The sequence below is a fragment of the Ranitomeya variabilis genome, chromosome 2, assembly GCF_051348905.1.
Source record: "Ranitomeya variabilis isolate aRanVar5 chromosome 2, aRanVar5.hap1, whole genome shotgun sequence".
Lineage (NCBI taxonomy): Eukaryota > Metazoa > Chordata > Amphibia > Anura > Dendrobatidae > Ranitomeya > Ranitomeya variabilis.
In genome coordinates, this window is record NC_135233.1 from 635,405,020 (window position 1) to 635,427,789 (window position 22,770).

The 22,770-nt window shown below is 42.5% G+C and overlaps 1 protein-coding gene across 6 annotated transcripts in view; it reads left to right on the plus strand.

The window, feature by feature from the left end:
- Nucleotides 1–22,770, plus strand: part of CEP170 (centrosomal protein 170) — a 208,777-nt gene that overhangs the window by 86,429 nt on the left and 99,578 nt on the right. For 4 of the 6 annotated variants that reach the window (XM_077289089.1, XM_077289088.1, XM_077289090.1 and 1 more), the window contains exons 9-11: nt 1,260–1,858; nt 6,672–6,798; nt 9,474–11,198. In XM_077289089.1, coding sequence (XP_077145204.1) covers nt 1,260–1,858; nt 6,672–6,798; nt 9,474–11,198 — 2,451 coding nt within the window. The remainder of the gene's footprint in view (nt 1–1,259; nt 1,859–6,671; nt 6,799–9,473; nt 11,199–22,770) is intronic. The other 2 variants (XM_077289094.1, XM_077289093.1) reach the window with 1 other exon arrangement.

A 22,770-nucleotide genomic window follows, 5' to 3' on the forward strand; every position in this document is an offset into this window, starting at 1 on the left:
TTCACAAGAAAATGATGTGCTTGGTTTTAACGTAACTTTATTCTTTTCTGAGTTAAATTCAGCGCGCCGATCTGGGTCATCCTCGCTGAGATGCTGCAGCAGCTGGATTTTGTAAGGGTGCCATTTGTGCATAGCTAATATCTTCTGAAGGGATGTTCGACTGATGCAAGATCGGCACGCTGAATTTGCAGAATGGGCAAAGCAAAAATTGGAACAGGACCCTCAGTTTGCACAGAACATTATGTTCAGTGTTGAGGCAACCTTTTTTTGGGAGGGTCATTTATATGGATACACCTAAATAACATGGAATGGTGACAGTTTTCTTGCGTAGGGTGTCTTGCATTGAAATCTACCTCAATGACCCGGGTACTGTGTTCACCAGACACTCGCTCCTCACGTGTTAACCTCTGCGACATGTCAATGGCTGTAAACAAAGGGAAACTTGTAAATAACTCATGAAAGAATAAGGTTATGTTAAAACTAAGCACACTATTGTTTTTCTTGTGGAATTCTCAATAAGTTTGATGTGTCACATGACTCTCTTCCCATTGGAAAAAATAAAGTTGGATCTAAAATGGCCGACTTCAAAATGGCCGCCATGGTGACCACCCATCTTTAAAAGTTTTCCCCCTCCCATATACTAAAATGCCACAAACAGGAAGTTGATATCACCAACCATTCCCATTTTATTTAGGTGTATCAATATACATGGCCCACCCTGTATATGTTATTTAAAATAGAGATTGGCAACTGCTTTTTTTCATTGATGGCCTGTCCTTCAAATCAATAGGGGCAGATCTGTAGTACACAGCTGCTTTGTTCTGGCAGCATCCAAGAACTTCCAGCCACCTCGGTCCCTCTTAATATCTGATTGGGGATGTGGGGAGGGGGTTGCCGGATGTCGCACCTTCACTGATCTGATCCGGTCTATTCCTAAAGAGAACTGTCTGTTGCCCTCTGGCTGCTATTTGTACCCACCCAGAAATATTACGTTGTGTTGCTTTTCCTGCACGCGTTGCGGGGCAGAGCACATGCCATTAATCGGGTACAGATCTGGTCTTAAGATGTGCTAGATGTTGGAAGCACAGCAGATTACTCCCCTTCATATCCGCCAGCGCGGCGTCTTGCCGTGTCATCGCTGGTGTCATCTGTGGAATGTTGTTCTTACTGCCGTCATTACTGCAGTCAGTGATTGGTTTCCTTAATTTAGTTATATAATATTATTGGCACAATTCCTCTACTAATCTATTTCTTTTCAGGTAACAAACATGAAGATGGGACTCAGAGTGACTATGAAAACAGCTCGTCCCTAAAACGGCTAAACAGATCTACCGCTCTTCAAGACCATGCAAAACAAAAAAGTCTAGAACAGAGAATGTTGGATCTTAAAATTCACGCAGCGGGCAGGCAGCAGGACACGGCAAGTCAAACAGCATTTCTTATAGAGTTTTTTGATGATGACCATCCAAGAAAAAGACGCTCCTATTCATTTTCTTTAAATGCTAGTGCCACAGGTCCAGAAGCACCATACCCAATTCCACAGTCTAGAATAGAGAAGGCAAAAGCTGCTTGTGTAGACCCTAAAGGGTTGTCCTTAGGTCTGCAGTCAGGCTCATCATCTCACAGAGTCATTCATAGCACCCAGCACGCCAAATTGTTGCTAAAGCAGAAATCTGAAGAGCCTTGTACATCTTTATTTTCACAAAATATTTTACTAAGAAGTTCTGGGAGTCTTGGACACCGACCACCAAATAAGCAATCTACAGTGAACAATATTCAGACCCCTGTGAGTAAAGAGCACAGAAATAGTCAGCTCCATGAGAAAACAAAAGAAGAAATGGCTCCACCAGATGCAAAGGTAATTCACATTGCTTTGGATTACATATGAAAAGCATCATTGGTCATCGGTAGGATTTCCATTATTGTGTTTAGCCATAATATGAGGTTACAAGCACTCGATTTGTGCAGTCACAAGGGTGTAAAAACGGCCTAAAAAGGTCAGCAACCAAAATATAGCATTTGTATAGATTGAGAGGGCACAACAACATTTCCCTAGTTAGAAGGTATCCTTCTAGATGGCGGGTAAATGGATTTATTTATCTATATATTTTTACTTTCGTGCTACAGAATAGCTTAAAAGGAGCTTATTACTTTTGCAAAACCTGATAATGTAATAGGAGTTCACAGGCCAACATACATTTTGGTTCCTCAAAGGTACATTTGACCTTCTGATTTAAAAAATGGCACCCTTTTCCCCACATCGCCTCTCTTTTTTGAGACTCGGAACATATACAACTCTTCACTCTGCTCACCGATTTAAAAAAAATAAATAAATAAAAATCAGGATTTTTTAATGTAGTGTTTTAAAGAATATAGTCTACGTATAACCGAAACATATGATAGATATAAAGAAAAGTATATTACATGAAAGTTTACTTATTTCATCATGTCAAACAATTCTCTCCAGGTCTGCCATCTAGTTAGTCTATTAGTCCCTGCCAGAATCAGGGACTAACGGCAGATATGTCAGTGTGATAAGTAAGGATTGCAATGTATTGCACCTATGATCAAACAGTTAAATGTTCAATTCCTTTACTGATATTAACTAAGAAATCCCTTTAAAATGTAACTTTTATTGATAGGTATAAAATAACCCACCACCAATGAAGGTGCATTAGTGCATAAAAAAGATTAACCAGCCCGAGCAGTATATATCAAAACATTGGAAATCAATATAATGTTCTATCCTCACTGTTCAATCCCTGGGCTATACAATGACTCAATCCAGCAGTGATAAAAATACCTGATGGACTAACCATGAGTCCTTAATAAACCGCTCCTCTTGGATATTTGCACAATTCCTCAAATGAATGGCATGCTAAACAAGATATATACTGTATATACTCGAGTTTAAGCCCAAAGTTTTGGGCTGAAAGTGCCCCTCTCGGATTATACTCGAGTGATGGTCGGCAGCGTGGTCGGCGGGTGAGGGGGAGAGAGGTCTGTCGCATACTCACCTTCTCCTGGCGCTCCTAACGCTGTCCCAGCCTGTCCCATGGTCTCCCGCGCTGCAGCTCTTCCTCTATTCAGCGCTCACGTGGTACCGCTCATTAAAGTAATGAATATGGACTCCACTCCCATAGGGGCGGAGCCGCATATTCATTACTGTAATGAGCGGTACCAGTGACCGCTCATTACAGGAAGAAGCTGCGGTACCATGGGACAGGCAGGGACAGCATCAGGAGCGCCGGGACCAGGTGAGTATTTCATAGTCACCTGTCCGCGTTCCATCCGCCGAGCGCCGCTCCGTCTTCCCGTCCTCTTGCTGTGACTGTGCAGGTCAGAGGGCGCGATGACGTATGAGTGTGAGCGCCGCCCTCTGCCTGAACAGTCAGTGCAGAGAGATGAGACGCTGAGGAGCAGCGGGCCGCGACGAGAGGTGAGTATGTCATTTTTTTTTTTTATTGCAGCAGCATTACATGTGGCACAATGCTGTACGGAGCGTCTACGGGGCCATAAAGAACTGCATGGAGCATTATATGGGGCCATAACTGTATGGAGCATTATATGGGGCATCTATGGGGCCATAACTGCATGGAGCATTATATGGAGCATCTATGGGGCCATAAAGAACTGCATGGAGCATTATGTGGGGCATCTATGGGGCCATAACTGCATGGAGCATTATATGGGGCATCTATGGGGCCATAACTGCATGGAGCATTATATGGGACGTCTATGGGGCCATAAAGAACTGCATGGAGCATTATATGGGGCATCTATGGGGCCATAACTGCATGGAGCATTATATGGAGCATCTATGGGTCCATAACTGCATGGAGCATTATATGGAGCATCTATAGGGCCATAACTGCATGGAGCAATATATTATATATATTTTTAGGTAATTGGTTTTACAGCTTACATTTTGTGCAAAAAAATGACCGAGCAATATGATTATCCTCATCAGTATGATTGCAGCGATACCAAATTTTATGAGACCCATAACAGTTCATTTTTTCGAATGATAGACCTGTGAGAGGGCTTATTTTTACTAGATGAGTCGATGTTTTTTATTGGTACTATTTTGGGAAGTTTTAATTTTTTTTCTGCTTACGATGTTTGCCAATCGTGTTTTTTGATAGATCAGACTTTTATGCTACTTTTTTTTTCTTAGATTTTTTTTTAATGAGGGGGAAAAGGGGTGGCAGTTCAAACTCATCTTTAAAGTCAATCTGTCATCAGGATTGTGTTCAGTGAACTACAGACACCATCAAGTCGGCGCAGCTATACTGATCAAAATATTACCTCGGGTGATGAGATTCGGATTGTGGTTGTGGTTTAATCTTTATTGGTAGTTTTCAGTCAATGAGATTCTGGTGCTTTGGGGCGTCCTGTGGGTGGGACTGTGGGCGGCCTGTGGTGTGGGCTTTATGTGGTTCTCTGCTTACATATGCATCTCTGGGCTTATGACAGGTCACTGATCCTTCGGTGACCTGCCTCCTATTTTTACAAACTGCATATAACATTGTAGGGTTCCAAAAAAAAAATTCAGCTTCATCAAAATGGCGTTAGCGCCACCTCCAGTTTGAGACCATTTTTTTTTCTTCAGCAAAATGGTGGCGGCAGCGCTTGCGCAGTAGCATCAATTTGCAATAGATGCTACAGCGCAGACGCCGCTGGCGCCATTTTGATGAAGATAGTTTTTTTTTATAGGCATTTATCATACTACAGTGCAGGCACCAGCGCCACTTGAATTTTGTTTTGTTACCCGACAATAGTATATGCGGTTTGTAAAACAAGAGCAGGTCACTAAAGGATCAGTGACGTGTCATAAGCCATAAGGATAAACATGCTGTTTGCAGCCAGCTAACGCTCGGCATGCTCATTGCTATCTAATTAACGCTGCTACTGATTAAACTAAAGTAAATAATGACAACATTCAATAGCGCTTACGCAGGTGGTAAATTAACTTTAAATGAAGTTAATAGCAATAATAATAATTAAAAATTCAGAATAATACTAATACAGTTTATTCACATTGTAAAATCAAAAGCAAACTGGATTTGTGTGGTAATGTGTGGGGACGGAGCCTCGTGTGGTAATGTGTGGGGACGGAGCCTCGTGTGGTAATGTGTGGGGACGGAGCCTCGTGTGGTAATGTGAGGGGACGGAGCCTCGTGTGGTAATGTGTGAGGACTTAGCCTCATGTGGTAATGTGTAGTAATGTGTGGGGACACAGCCTCATGTGGTAATGTGTGGGGACGGAGCCTCGTATGGTAATGTGGGGGGACGGAGCCTCGTGTGGTAATGTGTGGGGACGGAGCCTCGTGTGGTAATGTGGGGGGCGGGATTATGTGTGGTAATATGGTGGGGGGGCCGGATTGTGTGGTAATGTGGTGAGGGGGCGGGATTGTGTGTGGTAATGTGGTGGGGGGCGGGATTATGTGTGGTAATGTGGTGGGGGGTGGGATTATGTGTGGTAATGTGGGGGGGCGGGATTATGTGTGGTAATGTGGTGGGGGGCGGGATTATGTGTGGTAGTGTGGTGGGGGGCGGGATTATGTGTGGTAATGTGGTGGGGGCGGGATTATGTGTGGTAATGTGGGGGGGCGGGATTATATGTGGTAATGTGGGGGGTGGGATTATGTGTGGTAGTGTGGTGTGGAAGCGGGATTATGTGTGGTAGTGTGGTGGGGGGGCGGGATTATGTGTGGTAGTGTGGTGGGGGGGCGGGATTATGTGTGGCAATGTGGGGGGCGGGATTATTTGTGGTAATGTGGGGGGCGGGATTATGTGGTAATGTGGTGGGGGCGGGATTATGTGTGGTAATGTGGTGGGGGTGGGATTATGTGTGGTAATGTGGTGGGAGGGCGGGATTATATGTGGTGGGGGTGGGATTATGTGTGGTAATGTGGTGGGGGGCAGGATTAAGTGTGGTAATTTGGTGGGGGGCGGGATTATGTGTGGTAATGTGGGGGCGGGATTATGTGTGATATGTGGGGGCGGAGCTACTGTGCAGGGGGTGGGATTAGAGAGTAATCACGATGCTTCTTATATATATAGATATGTAATCACAGCACCTCATGTGGCTGAAGTGTGTCAGCAGTTCCTGCATGATGAAAGCATTGAAGCTATGGACTGGCCCGCCCGTTCCCCAGACCTGAATCCAATCAAGCACATCTGGGACATCATGTCTTGTTCCATTAACCAATGCCATGTTGCACCTCAGATTGTCCGGGAATTGACTGATGCTTTAGTTCAGGTCTGGGAGGAGATCCCTCTTGAGAACATCCTCCGCATCATCAGGAGCATGTGCCATGTGTTGTAGGGAGATTATACAGGCACATGGAGACCACACACACTACTGAGCGTCATTTCCTTGTCTTGAAGCGTTTACACTGAAGTTGGATCAGCCTGTAGTTTGATTTTCCACGTTGATTTTGAGTATCATTCCAAATGCAGACCTCTGTGGGATATTAGTTGTGTTTTAAGTTGATCATTTTTAGGTTTGATTGTTCTCAACACATTCCACTTTGCAATGAATACATTTGTAACTGGAATATTTCAGTCAGTGATATCTAGGATGTCGTATATTATTGTTGCCTTTATTTTTTTGAACAATGTAATTTGTAATTTTTATTTTATCAGTTTTATTTTTATTTTCTTAGGATGTTCTGTCTGTATCAGGCAAAAAACGTTGGGTATCCCAGTGGGCAAGTCTGGCCTCTAACCATGTTGGTCATGATCAAGAAAATGAACAAAGCGAATCTGATATGTTGGCTTATGTGGAAAATGGTAATTTTTGGAAATCATTTTGTAATTTTTACTTTAATCATCATTATCATTTTTTTATTCTTTATCTATTGAAGAATTAATTATCATATGTTTTAGACTTTAAAGGGTTTGTCAATTTTTGGGGACTTTTTTTTCGGAAATGTATTTGTTTGGGGCTAAAATAATTTTGCAATTGGGTTCCATCAAAAAAGTTTGCACCATTTGTCTCATGTAGCCTATGTGTTTCCACATCTTTTGTTGAAAATAAATCAATGAGCTTGTTCTAATGGTTTGACTCCAGAGTTTGTAATGGCTTGTCCAAACTTTTTCTAAGCACCTATCAGCTGATTTGTGTTCCCAGACCACATCAAAGTTGAACGTGCAGGGAAACAAGACACTTGTATAAGCCAAACTGTACACATTTTTCATTGAAACCCTATTGCAAAAATTATTTTTAACCCCAAATACACATCATGCATTTCATTAAAAATGAAAAATAAATATCCTCGGAGGTGAGCAACTCATTTTTAAAGACGTTTTCACTCAAACAAAGTACATTTTAATCAATAGATCTTGGAATAATAATAATAAGTTCCACAATTGGATGCTAAATAAAATATTCCTGTGCTGAGATAATCTTATAGATGTGCCCCTGCTGTGTACTGTGTAATGGCCGTGTCTGACCGTGCAGGGAGATATTCTGATCATACCACAGCTCGTGGGCAGAGGGGGAGGCAAAAGAGAGTATACAGACATTACAGCAGGGGATGACAGACTCTGCTTTCTGTAAGGAAAACAATTTCCCTGCCTGTTCAAAAACATATTTTACCTCACAGAAAGAATCTTCTGTGATCCTGTGCTGTAATGTCTGTATATTCTCTTTTGCTTTTTTCCCCTTCCCAGGAGCTGTGATATGATCAGACCATGTTCCTGCTCGGTCAGACACAGCCATGACACAGTACACCGCAGGGGCACATTATAATATACATCCAATTATGGAACTTTTTTTTTTTTTATTCCAATTCTATTGATTAAAATGTACTTTGTTCGTGGGAAACCCCTTAGGTCTTTCAGTCCACATTCAGCTTCTCTAGTAATATAGCATAAGACTGCCTGCTGCAAAGAAAACTACCATGAACTGACTTAGTTATTAACCCCCTCATCACCTTAGACCACCTACATTTCTGATAATGATGAGTTTTAATTAGTCGGAAACATATTTTCCTGTTTTTCAAGCATAGAATGTGTCTTATACCGTATCAAAAATGTTAATTAAACACCATATTTTCTAATTAATCAAATATGCATACTGTATGTAATTACTGGCAATGTTTTCCTCCTTTGAATGACCACCTGTGCCAATTAATTTTATTATCATTTATTTATATAATTATCAGCATAAGGTGGTTTTTTTTTTTTTTTTATATATATCTTATTGCCACCTCCCATTCCTTTTTTGTGTGCACTTTTGTCCTTACGGGTACTTGAACCTTCTACTGTTTGTGCTGTATACTGCAGTACCACATTTCTGCTTCTCCTATGAAGCTCAGTCTGTGGCCGAGCATCCTAGTAATACCGCCACGGCAGTTACAGGGGCTTTCAACTGGCGACCAGGCTGTCATGGAAACCGATCGTTGCCCCGCGATCATGTCACGGGGGCTGAATGGAGCCCATGCTTGTGAGCATTGCCTTTTTTTATGGCATTCATTAAGTAGTATATATGACCTGGCAGCATGACTTTCTGTGTCCCTACAAGTATGGTTTTATTGTATTATTTTTCTTTTTTTTTAAAAAAAAAAAAAAAACGAAATTTGGATTGTGGTGATATTTTCCAAGACCCATAACATTTCTGTGTTTGAGGGCTTGTTTATGTTAATCAGTTTTATATTTTTATAGATTGGACTTTTTAATACACAGTGATGCCAAAATATGCTTTATTCATGATTAATAGGAAAAAGAAGAGTGATTTGAATTTATTTTTAAATATATTTTTTTAACCTATACATATAGTGCAAAAGTAGAAGGCTTCACAAGAAAAGTAAAATAGCAGCTATGGTGTCACAGGGAACCTATGGGAGCCGTGCATCGGCCATCGCATTATGTAAATCCCACGATCCGTGTCAGTAAGGATTAACCAGCAGCGATCACAGTAAGCTCCAGTCGCTGCTGTTACAGGCAGTTGCTGGCTGTGCTTTGTGTAGTGCGAGCGCTGCTCCTTAGCCTGCTTGGTAAATGGGGACCCAACATAGAGCATGCTACATCGGGAAGGGGATTACTAAAACCAAAATAATAAGTTTTAATAATGCAATTATTTAGGTTTTTCAATTTATTAAAAAGGCTTATGGTTCTAAATGAGTTCTTAGAGGTATAAAAAAGATAGATATTTACTGTGATAAATAGTGAGCATCTTCAGTTAATTAATACAGGCTTATATTGAATTTGGTGTACTGCCATACAGGTAATTTCCATAAGTCGCACAGAAGTGTATACATGTATTGGTCCTTGTAGAGCACATAAAGGATATTACTAACAAAACATCAGTGAGGTTTTACATTTTAATAACTGATACTTTAGACATGGGCTGCTGATTAGGCTTTAAAAGAAAAAAACGAAAATTGCTTGGAGTTTTTATCAATCCTTTGTGTAGTCAAGTTATAAAACAGGAATTGTTGATTATTTTTTTTTTCTTTTTGTAGATGAAGATATAACGGAGTGTGGAGTGCCATTTAAAAGTAGTGAATCTATGTCTCTTGTCCAAAATGATCGTAAAAGAAGAACATTACCAAAGGTTCCTAAAGAAGAATGTCATTCACAGGCTTCTACCGGTAAACATGGCCATAGGACCGAAATTGGAGAAAAGCAAGACACGGAATTACAGGAGAAGGAATCCCCTGCTCATGTAGGCAAGAAAGAAAAACTATATTTTACTAATGGAAGAATGGAAACAGGAAAACTAGATGGCAGTTCTGATGGAAAAACTGGTATTCTCTCAGATTATTCCCAGCTATTGCTGGAGGCTTCAAAGAATGAAGTTACTGTATCTGCACACTTAGTAAAAAAGCCAGTTGCATACAAAACACAGGAACAGACTAAAGAGCAGGTGAAGTCTGTAAAATTATTCAATAGGCCTCCAACTGTCCCAGTCAGTAAAAGTGAATCCACAACTCAGACTGTTTGTAAACCACAGAAATGTTTAGAAGTGTCTCAAAAGAAAGGAAATCAGAAATATGAAGTTGTATCAAGCTGTGAGAGTGTTAAAAGTGTTGAATCAGAGAGAAAAGAATCCATAAAACCACTAGTTAGACAAGGCAGCTTCACCATTGACAAGCCTAGCTCAAATGTTCCTATAGAACTTATACCACATATCAGTAAGCAGCCTACTGGATCACCCATCTTTTCATCTGCAAATATAAGAGAAAGAAGTGACTCTGTAGACACTGACTCTAGCTTGGATACAACTCTGCTTTTGAAAGATACAGAAGCAGTTATGGCTTTTCTTGAGGCAAGACTTCGAGATGAAAGAAAACCTGATGATGAGCCCAAAACACCAAGCTATACACAAGAAAATTCCATATCACCTGAATCAGATGTTGATACAGCGAGCACAATTAGCATAATTGTTGGGGATTCAGAAAAAAAGTGTTCCCAAAAACGAAAAAGCCACAGTAGTGTACAGAAAGAGAAATACTCCACAGTGCCTCCTTCCAAAAACTCTCATAGTCCAACAACTGCACACCGAGAAAAATCTGAAAGAAAAAATAAGACTCATGTGAAAGAGGTTGGGTGTAAAGCTGAAATCCGTAAAGTGCTACGACCAACTGGCCGAAATCGACAACCGTCTCTTGATCTAACAGATGATGATCAAACTTCTAGTTTACATTGTTCAGCTGTTTCAGATATTTTGTCTTCTGATCAAGAAAATTATTCTGGAAAGTCTCCATCCAAAGCTCAGTTTGCCCCTTCTGATGACAAATTGACCACATCAAAAGCTGTTTCTGCTAGTAAGTCGGTTACTCTTCCGAGACCTCGTCCAACAAGGACTTCACTGTTGCGTAGATCACGTTTAGGTGAAACGTCCGATACAGAAGTTGGAGATACTGATCGGGCTTCTGTTGCCTCTGAAGTTTCAACAACAAGCTCAACGTCAAAACAACCCGCGAGTAAAAAAGCTCTCTCAAGAATTGATTTGCTTGCACAGCCACGTAGAGCAAGACTAGGTTCTCTATCTGCACGCAGTGACTCTGAAGCAACAATATCAAGAAGTTCTGGGTCTTCTCGAACTGTAGAATATACAAGCAGGAGTAGTCCTAAAGCGACTCCAACTGAAGGGAAAGGCTCGCCAAGAGCCAGAGCTAACAGCATTTCTCGTTTAACAGATGTAAAAACAAAGACAACCGTACCAAATCAAAGCTCCTCTTCAGGTAAGGATTTCAGTATTTTGAATTTATTTGATTTATTGTAAAAGAAATGACTTTTCTATTCAGTCACCAAATAATAGTGATCAAAGCTGAAGATGGTCCTGTAATAAAAGCAATATATTCAGGGTAAGAAGTGTAATAAAGTGCAGATACAGTGTAACCCAGCCGAGTATGTGCAGTCCTATTATCAACTATTCTGATGCTAAACCTATATTACAAGTGGCAAAAAGGAGAAAATATAAGTACCCTCACCCACATATGTTGCCCTTATTGTCAGTAGACTACAATGCACACTACCAAGCAGAGTTGTGTCCCATTGCCTGCAGCCTTTTCATGTCACAGACGCTTTTCTAAAGCCTTAAGAAAGCGTTTGCAAAATGAAACTGATGTTTTTTTAGACAACATTAAAAAAAGAACATTGCGTTTCTAGCGCATCAAGCAAGTAATGTGCAGATTTTACCCATAGAAAACTTTTTGCCTTAAAACTCCGCAGATCAAAAACACATTTGCATTATTAGTGTATTTCTGTTATGTAAATGCACTAAAAACGCATTTGATCCACACATGACTCTTATCAATAAAATTTTGTCAAATGTTTTTCAGCTTTATTTAAAATATGACATACCATAAAGATATACGTAAACCGCAGTTTCAAAAACACATGCAAAACCAAATGCATTAAAAAAAAGCAATGAAAAAAATGCATGTAATCTAATTTAGCTAAAAGGTGCAGAAATGCTGATGAAAATTTGCAACATCTAAAACTCAAAAAAAAAAAAGTTTTACTTTCTTTCTGCTTGAGATTTGGTTGACTTCTATACTCTGGTTCTCTGTAGCCTTCTTTTTATTATTGTATTCTGTTCCATGTCCCAGTAACCAGTGCTTTGAGTCTTGTAGTGGTTTTGATAGATCTGATCAATTTTGGGCAACATTTTTTAGTTTTTAGAATGTCAAATACTGTTCCCTTATCCCCTTCCTGACATCAGTATATGTACGGTGCTGCAAGAGCTGCGTTCCCGCATACCGCCATACAGCTACTTCCTTACGACCGCGCGGGATCACGTTGAGTGCCGCCGCGATCAAGTGCGGGTGTCAGCTCTATATGAGTGCTGACACCCTGCAGCAGCGCCCACAATCGATGCTAGCATCAATCGCGGGAGTTTAACTCCTCTGATGCTGCTGTCAATAGTGACAGCGACATTGAGCAGCATCGCAGAGGAAGGGATCTCCCTCTCTGCTCTCATTGGCACAACGCAACAGTGTTGTGCTGATGGTCCTCATGGTTACCCCGGGCCGGAAGATGGCCTGTTAGCTCATGCTCAGAGCATCCAAGCAAAAAAAAGAATAGGTGTATCCAGCAAGCGTAGATGGAACAGTGATATACGTTTTTGCAAAGAACTTCTCAATTTTTTATGAATCCAATAATGTTACATGTATAGACAAGCCCTTCACCCCCCCCCCCCCCTAAAACTAAGCGTCTCGGCAGATGCCTTTTTCAAGTTGAATTTTTGTTCCTTCTACGCTCGCTGGATGCACCTCTTCTTTTCTAGCTTGGATACAGCTGTGCTTAGCCTGGACTGAACTACTTCTGTCCTGGAGCTGAAATTATTTGTATATTTTTTCTTTTATTATGCTCAGAGCATGAACTGACAGACCTCCTCCCTGTCTACGATGCACAGATCTATTGCCCTGCTATGGAGAAGCGTTGCAGAGTATTAGATCAGCAGGCAGGGAAAGGGCAATCAGGGCAGGGAAAGTTGATGTCCCATCCTGGGACAATGTAAAAAGAAAAAAAATGTTTCTAAAAAACGGAAAAATACTACAAAAAAATCACAAAATAAAGAACACAAAAAAGAAAAAATATTATTCCAGTTAATACATTTATTTGTGTAAATCCCCACAAAAAAAGCACATATTTGGTATTGCCTCGTCCGTAATGGTCTGACCTATAAAATTGTCCCACTAGTTAACCCCTTCATTGAACGCTATAAAAAATAAAGGTGCAAAAAACTATACTTGATATATCGCTAAACAAAAGTCTTGTCTTGCAAAAAAACAAACCGCCATACAGCTCCGTCACTTGAAAAAAAAAGTTACAGCTCTCATAATAAAGCGATGCAAAAATAATTATTTTTTATGTAAACTAATTTTAATTGTGTAAAAGCACCAAAACATTAAAAAATATATATAAATGTGGTATCTCTGTAATCGCACTGACCCAAAAAATACAGCTACCACACACGGAACGGCATAAAAGAAACAAACAAAAAAAAATTCCTGAATTGCTTGGTTTTATTCGTTCTGCCTCCCAAAAATCGGAATAGAAAGCAATCAAAAAATGTAATTTGCCCGAAAATGGTACCGATAAAAACATAAACTTGTCCCTCAAAAAACAAACCCTCACAAACAGAAAAAAAGCTATATAAATCTGGTATCGCTGTAATAGCACCAACCCGAAGAATAACATCGTCTAATTACGTATACCGCATGAAGAATGGCATAAAAAATATAAAAAACCAATTCTTCACCTGCTGTTTATTTTTTATTTCTGCCTCCCAAAGATAACAGTAAGACTCACATTTATCCTGCACTCTGCAATGAGTGCTTGCATCGGTGGTTCCGCGTAAATCCCTGAAATACAACGGAACCCCCGTCGGAAGATTCCCTATAATGAGACAGATGAAAACACTGTGGATGCCATCTGGTCTGTGATCCGGCAGTGTCCGTCTTTTTACTAGGCGTACATAAAAGTGACGTCGGCCACAGTTTTGTGCACTTTTAAAAGGAAGGACGCCGCTGAATAGAGGTCAGACGGAGTCCAGAGTAACTCTGCTACCTCATTATAGCGAGTGGATCCCTAGGGGGTTTCATCTGAATCATGTAACTCAGAGATTTAAATGGAAGCCCAAAAGTAAGTGCTCAGCATAGAGCGCCGGATAAATGTGATCCCAAACGTTATGTAAAATGTTCCCAAGAATAGCTTTATCTCAATGCACAAGAAAAGCAAGTTCCCTCTCAGGTCTGTCATCTGTAAATGGAAATATAGGGGCTTCCATGTTACTGGTAGTACAAAGGCTCTGGAAAAGTGATATTGCTCCTCCCCAGACATGCTTGGCGCTTGTTGGCCCTTTTGCCTTCACTCTGCGGTCCAGCTCACCCCAAACCATCTCGATTTGGTTCAGGTCTGGTGACTGTGGAGGCCAGGTCATCTGGCGTAGCACCCCATCACTCTCCTTCTTGGTCAAATAGCCCTTACACAGCCCTGGAGGTGTGTTTGGGGTCAATGTCTTGAAAAATAAATGATGGTCCAACTAAACGCAAACCGGATGGAATAGCATGCCGCTGCAAGATGGTGTGGTAGCCATGCTGGTTCAGTATGACTTCAATTTTGAATAAATCCCCAACAGTGTCACCAGCAAAGCACCCCCACACCATCACACCTCCTCCTCCATGCTTCACAGTGGAAACCAGGCATGTAGAGTCCATCTGTTCACCTTTTCTGTGTCGCACAAAGACACGGTGGTTGGAACCAAATATCTCAAATTTGGACTCAATAGACCAAACCACAGATTTCCACTGGTCTAATGACCATTCCTCGTGTTCTTTAGCCCTAACAAGTCTCTTCTGCTTGTTGCCTGTCCATTGCAATGGTTTCCTAGCAGCTATTTTACCATGATGCTGCACAAAGTCTCCTCTTAACAGTTGTTGTAGAGATGTGTCTGCTGCTAGAACTCTGTGTGGCATTGACCTGGTCTCTAATCTGAGCTGTTGTTAACTTGCGATTTCTGAGGCTGGTGACTCGGATAAACATCCTCAGAAGCAGAGGTGACTCTTGGTCTTCCTCTCCTGGGGCAGTCTTCATGTGAGCTAGTTTCTTTGTAGCGCTTGATGGTTTTTGCCACTGCACTTGGGGACACTTTCAAAGTTTTCCCAATTTTTCCAACTGACTGACTTTCGTTTTTTCGTTTTTCTTTACTTAGCTGCTTTTTTCTTGCCATAATACAAATTCTAACAGTCTATTCAGTAGGACTATCAGCTGTGTATCCACCAGACTTCTGCTCAACACAACACAACTGATGGTCCCAACCCCATTTATAAGGAAGAAATCCCACTTATTAAACCTGACAGGGCACACCTGTGAAGTGAAAACCATTCCCGGTGGCTACCTCTTGAAGCTCATCAAGAGAATGCCAAGAGTGTGCAAAGCAGTCATCAAACCTAGAACCAAGAAAATAAGACATAATTTCAGTTGTTTCACACTTTTTTGTTAAGTATATCATCTCACATGTGTTAATTCATAGTTTTGATGCTTTTAGTGTGAATGTACAATTTTCATTGTCAAATGCCGGGAGGCAGCGACCTTGGACGTACCTATATGTTTAAGATTGTAAAGGAATTAAGGACATGTAATAGGGCAACCATCTATAAGTCATCACAGAGGGGACACAAATTCTGGTCATAGTTCAGGCACCTCAACAGCTGTTTCATATAAGTTTCTTTCATGTGGACTGCATAACCAACTGGAGGTGAAGGTAGTTCATTGCTATTATGCAGCAAGATTGGCGGCTTTTCTAAGGCTTGTTTTGGACGAATCCATGAAGAGCCTCTATTCCACTGGATTCTGACTTATCTTCTGAACTTCCATTAAACTGTTGATGTTGTTGTATGCCACAAGATCGCCCTCCATGAAGAAGTATTGGACACGATCTATATCACGGTTGTGGAAAAAAAGAAATGGACATTGTCACACTGCAGATCTCACAATGCACCGCTTTCAGGGAGGGGCACAGCAGGGACAAGCACAGGCCCTGAAACTAGCGTCACTGATGACGCTTCGTTTCAGGGAGGGACAGGGGCTGTGACAGAGACCATAGCCTCTGCCCCCTGCTTGAATAACGCTTTGATTGAGTATCCCATCATGCACTAGGATACTCAAATGAATTAATTTTTAATATGAGTATATTAGAAAATAGCTTAGATTATTTCACTAAATAGATAAGGATTTAGAATGAAATTTAGTTTGCTCATATTCTGCAATTTTAGAGGATATTGTGATACCAAAGTATTTAAACCCAGATACCACTTGCATCAGAACATTGCTGCATTGTAAAGAACCTTGTTCGGGGTCCAACGGGAGCAGAACAGACTAATCCAAATGTATTGTTAAGCCATACATTTCTCCAAAGCTAGAAATAATAACCTCTCCGTAGACCCACGCCCATCTCCCAGAACAAATGGGTCATCCGTTTACAATGCCACCTTCTCTTTCTTATTCCCATTTTTTGAATCCAGGTATTCTATGAATTACCGCTGCCAGAGGTTCAATCACTAGTGCAAATAGTAGAGGGGACTAGGGACAACCCTGTCTCGTACCGCTATACAAAGTGAGTTGACCAGACATACAGCCATTAACTCCTATCTTACTTTTTAGTGCCGAGTACAACAGTTGAACCCAAGTTATAAATGTGCTCCCAAAGCTCATTTTGGCTGATCCTAGTGTCTTATTGACGAGTTCACCCTAGAGCAGTGATAACGGACCTTTTAGAGACCGAGTGCCCAAACTGCAACTCAAAACCTACTTATTTATCGCAAAGTGCCAACACGGCAATTTAATCTGTATACTGAGGTTTTAGAAAAAGCAACTCATACAGAGAACATGCAAGGGCAGCAGAGATGAGTCAAGAGACAGGAGCAGGGGTGCCAGACTGCAGATGTAAAGGAATATACAACAACAGCAACACTCGATTCGGCCGCCCCGCTCGTGCATAGCAAAACTCGTACAATCAACAGGCAGCCCTGGCTGACCAGCCTGACCAAAGAACTGAGACGGGCTTCCAGGGTCGCTGAGCGGAGATGGAAGCGATCCCGCTCTGCCGACCACTTTACTGCATACATGCAGTCCCTCGCCAGCTTTAAGTCTACGCTCACTGCCGCAAAACAAACTTACTTCTCATCTCTCATATCCTCCCTGTCTCACAACCCTAAACAGCTTTTCAACACTTTAAATTCGCTACTCCATCCCCCTGCACCTCCTCCCTCCCCTCTCATTTCTTCTGAAGACTTTGCCTCTTTCTTTAAACAGAAGATCAATACGATGAGAGGAAGCTTTGGCCCACAGAGCCCAGTGCCCCTCTTAGCTGCTCAACCCTGTTCCTCCAAAACCAGCTTCTCCACCATGACAGAAGAATCAGCTCTCCACCCTCCTGTCAAGATCATACCTCACTACTTGCACGCTTGACCCGCTCCCGTCCTACCTCATCCCTAACCGTGCCACGGTCTTCATCCCAACCCTAACACACCTCTTTAACCTCTCATTCACAACAGGTGTCTTCCTCGCATCCTTCAAACATGCCAAGATCACACCCATCCTCAAAAAGCCCTCCCTCGACCCATCCTCTGTGTCTAGCTATCGCCCGATATCTCTTCTCCCTTATGCCTCAAAATTACTGGAACAGCATGTCCATCTTGAACTGAACTGTCCTCCCACCTCTCCTCCTTCTCCCTCTTTGAACGGTTACAGTCTGGCTTCCGACCCCATCACTCAACTGAAACTGCCCTAACTAAAGTCACCAATGACCTACTAACTGCCAAGAGCAACCGACACTACTCTGTTGTCCCCCTGGACCTGTCTTCTGCCTTTGACACTGTGGACCACTCCCTTCTGCTATAGATCCTCTCATCTTTTGGCATCACAGACTTGGCCCTATCCTGAATCTCGTCATATCAAACAGACCAAACATTCGGTGTCTCCCTCTCCCACACCACCTCCTCACTTCGCCCCTTGTCTGTCGGTGTCCCTCGAGGTTCTGTTCTAGGACTCTTACTCTTATCCATCTACACCTTCGGCCTGGGACAGCTCATAGAATCCCACGGTATGCAGTATCATCTCTACGCCGATGACACGCGGATCTACCTATCCAGGCCTGACCTCACCTCCTTACTCACCAAAATCCCACACTGCCTGTCTGCTATCTCGGCCTTCTTTTATGCTCGCTTTCTAAATCTGAACATGGACAAAACAGAATTCATCATCTTTCCCCCATCTCAGTCTACCCCTCCACCAGACCTATCCATCAATATCAATGGCTGCTCACTTTCCCCAGTCCTGCATGCTCGGTGCCTCGGGGTGATCCTCAACTCTGCCCTCTCTTTCAAGCCACATGTCCAAGCCCTTGCCTTCTCCTGCCGTCTCGAACTCAAAAATTTTTCCCGGATCCGTGAATTCCTTGACCACGAAATCACTAGGGCACGCCCTTACCATCTCCCGCCTTGACTACTGCAACCTCCTACTCTCTGGCCTCCCCTCTGGCACCAATCCAATCCATCCTACACTCTGCTGTCCGACTAATCTACCTGTCTCCCCGCTATTCCCCAGCCTCTCCCCTATGCCAAGCCCTTTACTTGCTTCCTATCGTCCAGAGACCCCAGTTCAAAACCATTACTATGACATACAAAACCATCCACAACCTTTCTCCTCCATACATCTGTGACATGGTCTCCCGGTACTTACCTACACGCAACCTTCGATCCTCTTCAGATCTCCTTCTCTACTCCCCTTTCATCTCTTCTTCCCACAACCTCATCCAAGACTTCTCCCTTGCTTCCCCCATACTCTGGAACTTTCTACCCCAACTCATCAGACTCTCGCCTACCATAGAAAACTTCAAAAAGAACCTGAAGACTCACCTCTTCCGACAAGCCTACAGCCTGCAGTGATCCTCAACCTACTGAACCACCGCACAACCAGCTCTACCCTCTCCTAGTGTAAGCCTCATCCATCCCCTGCAGACTGTGAGCCCTCGCGGGCAGGGTCCTCCCTCCTTCTGTACCTGTTAGTGCCTTGTTTTTTGCTCATGTTTATTGTATTTGTCTATATTTGCATTATACATGGAATAAATGGCGCTATAAAAATTTATAATAATTATATGCTTATTATCCTGGTATATTTTCCCCACATCCTGGTATATGCCCCACAACCTAGTATATGCCCCTCATACTGGTATATGGCACCCATCCTGGTATACATGCCCCTATCCTAGTATATGCTTCCTGGTACATACTCCCCCCCCCCCCCCCCATCCTGGTGTATGCTCCCCCCATCCTTGTATATGCTCCCACATCCTGGCATATGCCCCCATCCTAGTATATGCCCCTCATCCTGGTATATGTTCCCCATCCTGGTATACATGCCCAATCCTAGTGTATTCCCCCATCCTGGTATATGCACCCCATCCTAGTATATGCTCCCCAATCCATGTATATGGCTCACATCCTTCTGTATGTCCCCATCCATGTATATGTTCCTCCATCCATATATATGCTTCCCTATCCTAGTATATGCTCCCCAATCTATGTACGGTATATGACCCATATCCATTGTTATGTGCCTCATTTCATGTATATGACCCACATCCATGTATATGCTCCCAATCCATGTATATGCTCCCCAATCCTTGTATATTCTCTCCCATCCTTGTATATGCTTTCCCAATCCATGTATAAGCTCCCCCATTACATGTATATGCTCCCCCATTCTAGTATATGCTCCCTTAACTTTGTATATCCTTCCCCAATCCATGTATACGCTCCACCATCCTTGTTTATGCTCCCGCAATCAATGTATATGCTCCCCCAAGCATGTATATACCCACATCCATGTATATATTCACCTAATCCATGTATATGCCCCCATCCTGGCATATGCTCTCCCAATTCTGGTATATGCCCCATCCTTGCATATGTTCCCCCCATCCTTGTATATGTCCTACATCCTGGTATATATGCTACCCCCTGTATTATGGCTTTCATCTAGTGATGAGCGAATATACTCATTACTTGAGATTTCTCGAGCATGCTCGGGGGTCCTCCGAGTATTTTTTAATGCTTGGAGATTTAGTTTTTCTTGCCGCAGCTGAATGATTTACATCTGTTAGCCAGCATAAGTACATGTGGGGATTCCCTAGCAAACAGGCAACCCCCACATGTACTTATGCTGGCTAACAGATGTAAATCATTCAGCTGCGGCGATGAAAACTAAATCTCCGAGCACTAAAAAATACTCAGAGGACCCCCGAGCATGCTCGAGAAATCTCGAGTAACGAGTATATTCGCTCATCACTACTTTCATCCTTATATTTATGACCGCATCCTTGTATTTGTCACCACATCCTTGTATATGCCCCCATCCTGGTATATTCCCTTCATCTTGGTACATATGCCTCCACCCTTACATATATCACCCAAGTCTGGCATATATGCATATATGCCCCCATCCTTGTATATGTCTCCCATCCTTGTATTCACCAGCTGGATGTGCGTCTGAGGGCATCCATCTAGCTGAACTAGAGGCTGGCGTCGCCGTACTCCAGACCCGCCGGACCTGGTTCAATGAGGCGGAGTCGATGGCGGTCGTGCCCACATGGAGGGTTCTGTGTGCGCCCTCTGGCACACGTGCCATAGGTTCGCCACCACTACCCTAGAAAGTCTGTTGGCTTACGTTTTGGAAAGTAGATTGACATCCATAGTTAACAAAGAGATGGGTCTATGCCATGCCAGCATGCTAGGTTCCTTGTCATTTTAGGTAGTACTGTGATTTTGGCTTCCTGCATGGAGGCAGGCAATGATACCCCCCCTCCCAACAGCATGGGCAGTAATACCTCTTCATACACCTCTACTGGAAGTTCATCTACTTTTAGTGCTTTGTCATTGGCCATTGCACTCAATACTAGTTCTAGCTCTTCAATATTAAATACCTCATCTAATAGAGACCAGGAGTTGTGCCTTATAGAGAAAATCTGGAATCATATTTTCGGTAGCCTGTACACGTGAAAAATGTAACTCTCCATAATACTGTTCTAATACTTTAACTATATCCTGTGTTGCATGTCCGGAAGTACCGTCATTTGTGTGTAGACAGGATATATAGCAAGATTCTCTATGTGCTGCAGTCATCACAGACAATAGATTCCCTGCCTTATAGCATTTTCTGAAATAATTCTTTTCTTTCTGCTGCCTGTAGTGTTACTTGATTGAACATTGTTTGAGCAGCTTTCAGCCTGTTCTGTGCGGCTGGCGTTGGATCTATGATCACACTCTCTGTGTTCCCCAGTTCCCAAAACACCAATTGATCCTACTGTTTGGTAAGAGATTTAGCCACGGATATTTCTTTTATGAAAATACCTCTAAGATAGACCCTTCATAGCTTCCCACACTTTTAGGATAGAGGTTATATTTTAATTAATCACAAGGTATCACTTCAGCTCCATTACACTTTATTTTCTCAATATCAATGGTTTATAACCAAAATGTATTTAATTTCCATGTGGGTCTGCAACATACCTGAAGGGTGAGCAAGCCCAAAGGGAAACAGAGAGGCGAATGATCAGATTGGAATCTAGGTAAGTAGTAAATATCAGATATTAATCCTTGCATCAATTCATTTCCAAGAGCCAGGTCAATTTGTGACAGGGAGGAAAATGTAGACGAGAAACAGGAATACGCATATGAGGCTCCAGGGTGTGGGAACAGAACAGCCCGTTGCCATGACTACCACCCCGGCCGCCTTACAATATGATGGGTAATCATCACCATAAACCTCTTTCATCTCATAGAACGTTTCCTTTGGTGTGCGGTATTTCAAGTAAAGGAACATGATGACTGCTCTTTTTTATTATTATTATTATTATTATTATTATTATAGCGCCATTTATTCCATGGCGCTTTACATGTGAGGAGGGGTATACATAATAAAAACAAGTACATTAATCTTAAACAATACAGGTCACAACTGGTACAGGAGGAGAGAGGACCCTGCCCGCGAGGGCTCACAATCTACAAGGGATGGATGAGGATACAGTAGGGAAGAGTAGAGCTGGTCGTGCAGCGGTTTGGTCGAACGGTGGTTACTGCAGGTTGTAGGCTTGTTGGAAGAGGTGGGTCTTCAGGTTCTTTTTGAAGGTTTCGATGGTAGGCGAGAGTCTGATATGTTGTGGTAGAGAGTTCCAAAGTAAAGGTGATGCACAAGAGAAATCTTGTATGCAATTGTGGGAAGAGGAGATAAGAGGGGAGTAGAGAAGGAGATCTTGTGAGGATCGGAGGTTGCGTGCAGGAAAGTACCTGGAGACGAGGTCACAGATGTTTGGAGGAGACAGGTTGTGGATGGCTTTGTATGTCATGGTTAGGGTTTTGTACTGGAGTCTCTGGGTAATGGGGAGCCAGTGAAGGGATTAACAGAGGGGAGAGGCCGGGGAATAGCGGGGGGACAGGTGGATTAGTCGGGCAGCAGAGTTTAGAATAGATTGGAGGGGTGCGAGAGTGTTACAGGGGAGGCCACAGAGCAGGAGGTTACAGTAGTCGAGGCGGGAGATGAGGAGGGCATGGACTAGGGTTTTTGCAGATTCTTGGTTTAGGAATGTACGGATCCGTGAAATATTTTTGAGTTGATGGCGGCAGGAAGTGGAAAGGGCTTTTATATATTTGGTTTGAAGGAGAGATCAGTGTCAAGGATTACCCCGAGACAGCAAGCTTGTGGGACTGAGGAGAGTGGGCAGCCGTTTACTGTAATGGATAGGTTTGT